Here is a 4,103-nt window from a genome sequence, read left to right on the forward strand (position 1 = left end):
CTTGAATGTGGAGCCACATTCCTCACAGCTGTATGGTCTCTCCTTGCTGTGGATGAGCCTTTAAACTGGCTGCTAACCTGAAGCTCTTGTCACAGCGGAGATCCTTCTGGACGTCCTTCTGTTTCTGCTTCTGCTGGACAGAAAAAACACTAAAATATTAAAATCATAAAATCATCAGGTTTGATTCCTGAATCAGGTTTTAACTCTTTGTAGTTTATTATTGTTCACAGATAAAGTTTGAATTTTCACAGCAGGGAAAAGTTTCAGTATATTKAYWYAAACTTTGACACAAAGTAAATTTTCCTMCATTCTGACTCGGGTGTAGAACATGGAGCCGCATGTTTAGTGGGTTYGTYTCAGACATGATGTCGTCTCTGACAGGTGAGGAAACTGAACTCGAGCTTTTTAACTTCAGTAAAGAACAAATGTTTGTTCTGCTTGTTATTTATCTCTTTTCTTCTACAATCTTTAGAGGTTTAATGATGTCACAACATTCACTGCAGATATTTGTAAAGTTGCACCATAAATCACAAATGAATCCACAGATATTGAAACCTGCAGACTCACTCTGGACGTTTCATTGTCTTTGTGATCAACCGTCAGGTTTCTGATCGGACTCGGACCGACCAGAACCGGTTCCTCCACCTGGTGTCTCCGTTTCAGCAGCTGCTCTCTGACATCATGTCCTCTGACATCATAACCTCTGACATCATCCACGTTTCCTTTAAGAACAAATTTCATCCGTATGRTGAAACGTTTGGTTTTAAAGTGATTTACTTTTCAGAAMGACCATGAAATAAATTAATATCAGTAACAGGAATAATAACCTTGTTGCCTYATGGGCATTCTCTCATGTCCAKATGATAAACAGGWRGTCATCCATTCTTWMCTGCATGGATTCAACCAGAACAGTCAYTAAATTACATTAAATTAAAAATTAAATCCTTTCCATCGCTTAAACTCTTCCTGCTTTATTATGGAGTGAAAATCTGTAAAATTCCCCTCCTGGCATTTTATGTTTAAAGAAATTAATTGTTTTGTACATTTACAGTTGTTTCCCTAAATGTATGTGGTTTAAACCATATTTATTATTGTGCTAATCTCTCCTAATAAATCTTTCCTCTATAGTTCTGAGTCTAAAATCTGTTAACCAGCTGGAGGCTTTTATTGTGAAAATATAAACCGCTTCCTTCGCTCCTTGCGCATGCGCATTCACACCTCTAAGCTCAGCTGGGAAACCTCAGCTCAGAGTGGATTAGTTGCTTTATTTCATACCCTGGAATGGACCCGCMGAACCGGAACCGCTCCAAGAGAACCGGATGGGTCCCCCTCTCTGGTCCCACCGACCCAAAGGTCAGAGTTCATCACACTGGGAGCTCCGTGGGCAGACACGGAGCTCATTAGCTGTACTGGCTGGACTGGTCATCAGATTAWCTGAGGCTCTGGTTAAAACGCAGCTACTGACAGAATGTAGGCGTCTGCGCCGATGCCTGATTAAAACACCAGAGTCACAGTGAGCAACGCGCTCAGTGGTGTTCTAGATCAGCTGKTTATCGGTTAACTAGTGTTAAAGTCAGTCTGGTCTTCAGGTTATCTGGTGCTGCTGTTTGAGTGGGTGAAGGCTGTAGGTGTCCTTCTGATGCCTGATTAAATCGCAAACCACTGACCATTTCTACTGGTGCTTTAGTWAAAATGGTAACCAGTTTAACTGATGCTCTCTCTGATTTGGGGYCAGATTAGTGTTTTAGTTGATCTGGACATCAGTTTATCGGCGTGATGTTTATTAAAACTGGTAGYAGTCTGACTGGTGTTTTAGTTCGCTTGGTAATCAGATTAACCTTGTAGCTGAACAGAACTGGTGTTGTAGTGATTCTAGTCATCAGTTTTTCTGCTTATGCTGCTTACAGGGTTTATGAGGGTGTCTGCACTGATGCCTGATTAAAACTATGCTGATTCTTGTTGGCGTTAGCTCCTCTCAGATTGTGGCTCCCTGCTGTGATCCACATGCTGCAGCTGGAAGGTTCCTGCTCAGGTCAGGGAGGGTTGAAGGCGACCCACCACCTCCACACATTTTTAAAAGTAGAGAATATTAAAGATGCTCAAAGTAGTAAATGAGGTGGAGTTGGAGGTTGGCTGAATCAGACACCAGCTTCAGCTTGAAAATACCAACCAGAGATCTGATGTACAGAAACCATCTCACTCTTTGTTCCGTCTCCTCCAGAAACCTGAGAACCAGGAGGGGAAACACCACTGCTGTCCCCACTGTGGGAAGATCTTCAGCAGAGCATGTGGCCTGTGGAGACACCAGAAGATCCACAGAGGAGAGAAGCCGTACAGCTGTGGTGAGTGTGGGAAAACGTTCAGCCAGGCGGCCCACCTGAAGMGGCACCAGAACATCCACACCGCTGAGCAGAGCTTCCTCTGCCCRCTGTGTGGGAACAGCTTCACCCAGAGGGAAACCTTAAAGCTGCACCTGAAGCATGTCCACTGCCGCCTGCAGCCCTACGGCTGTCAGGACTGCGGGAAACGTTTCTCCAAGNAGTCTGACTGGTGTTTTAGTTCGCTTGGTAATCAGATTAACCTTGTAGCTGAACAGAACTGGTGTTGTAGTGATTCTAGTCATCAGTTTTTCTGCTTATGCTGCTTACAGGGTTTATGAGGGTGTCTGCACTGATGCCTGATTAAAACTATGCTGATTCTTGTTGGCGTTAGCTCCTCTCAGATTGTGGCTCCCTGCTGTGATCCACATGCTGCAGCTGGAAGGTTCCTGCTCAGGTCAGGGAGGGTTGAAGGCGACCCACCACCTCCACACATTTTTAAAAGTAGAGAATATTAAAGATGCTCAAAGTAGTAAATGAGGTGGAGTTGGAGGTTGGCTGAATCAGACACCAGCTTCAGCTTGAAAATACCAACCAGAGATCTGATGTACAGAAACCATCTCACTCTTTGTTCCGTCTCCTCCAGAAACCTGAGAACCAGGAGGGGAAACACCACTGCTGTCCCCACTGTGGGAAGATCTTCAGCAGAGCATGTGGCCTGTGGAGACACCAGAAGATCCACAGAGGAGAGAAGCCGTACAGCTGTGGTGAGTGTGGGAAAACGTTCAGCCAGGCGGCCCACCTGAAGMGGCACCAGAACATCCACACCGCTGAGCAGAGCTTCCTCTGCCCRCTGTGTGGGAACAGCTTCACCCAGAGGGAAACCTTAAAGCTGCACCTGAAGCATGTCCACTGCCGCCTGCAGCCCTACGGCTGTCAGGACTGCGGGAAACGTTTCTCCAAGCGCAGCAACCTCAAGGTCCACCAGCTGCTGCACAGCGGAGAAAAGCCACACGCATGTGAGGTCTGTGGGAAGACATTCAGGGACCGCAGCCACCTGAGGAACCACCGGGTCACCCACAGCGGGGAGAAACCCTTCTGGTGCGAGGAGTGTGGGAAGATGTTCACCCGGCCCGGTTCCCTGAGGAAACATCAGAGGAGCCACACCAGGGAGAGACCGTACTGCTGCGACAGCCGTGTCAACCTGAAACATGGATGTTCTGTAGATGAAATGTTTTGTTCTGAGCCAAAGAGCAAAACATCCTGAACCAAAATAAAGATTTAAAATCAGTTTTTATTCTCTGTTTGTTTCCAGTTCAGAATAAACTGTGACTTTATAATTTTATCTTCTACTCTGTAGTTCAGTCATGTTTCATAGGCTAAGTGTTTTTTTTTTCCCCAGAAGATCTGGATAATATATAGTTTTATGGATATAAATAAATCCTGATCCTGGTTTTATTCAGTCTTGCAGAATGCAAAGTTCGTTCCAACTTAACCTCTGCTAGCCACACGTAGCTCCTGCTAACTGTAGCCTAGCTGAAAACACTTTTAGCCTAGCAGCTAACAGACATAGCTAGCAGAGTGGCTAATTGTTTATCAGAACTCTGAACAGATGAAAATTGTTTTACAGTTTAGACTTCAGTCTGAGTGGTTTAAGGTGAACTGCTCTCATTTTCCTTTTTCTGCCACTAAGTTACATAAAATAAATGACATCATTCTTAAAGCTAACGCTAGCTAAGCTGGATGTAGCGCTGGGCAACAGTGAATCAATAAAGATCAAACAAT

The 4,103-nt window shown here is 45.0% G+C and overlaps 1 protein-coding gene across 2 annotated transcripts; it reads left to right on the forward strand.

Annotated features, from left to right (window-relative positions):
* The first annotated feature begins 1,197 nt into the window (after positions 1-1,197).
* LOC103460311 (gastrula zinc finger protein XlCGF49.1-like) lies at positions 1,198-3,668 on the forward strand. Of its 2 annotated transcripts, XM_017303238.1 has the most exons (3): positions 1,198-1,353; positions 2,222-2,502; positions 3,246-3,668. In XM_017303238.1, exons 1-3 carry the CDS (start codon positions 1,282-1,284, stop codon positions 3,583-3,585), a joined length of 693 nt encoding a protein of 230 aa, XP_017158727.1. In that variant the 5' UTR covers positions 1,198-1,281; the 3' UTR covers positions 3,586-3,668. The 2 variants fall into 2 exon arrangements, with proteins under 2 accessions (XP_017158727.1, XP_008400635.1); XM_008402413.1 differs by lacking the exons at positions 1,198-1,353; positions 2,222-2,502 and adding an exon at positions 2,815-2,871 and having other exon boundaries at positions 2,965-3,668.
* Positions 3,669-4,103: the final 435 nt, after the last annotated feature.

This window comes from Poecilia reticulata, unplaced genomic scaffold, assembly GCF_000633615.1.
Source record: "Poecilia reticulata strain Guanapo unplaced genomic scaffold, Guppy_female_1.0+MT scaffold_224, whole genome shotgun sequence".
NCBI lineage: Eukaryota > Metazoa > Chordata > Actinopteri > Cyprinodontiformes > Poeciliidae > Poecilia > Poecilia reticulata.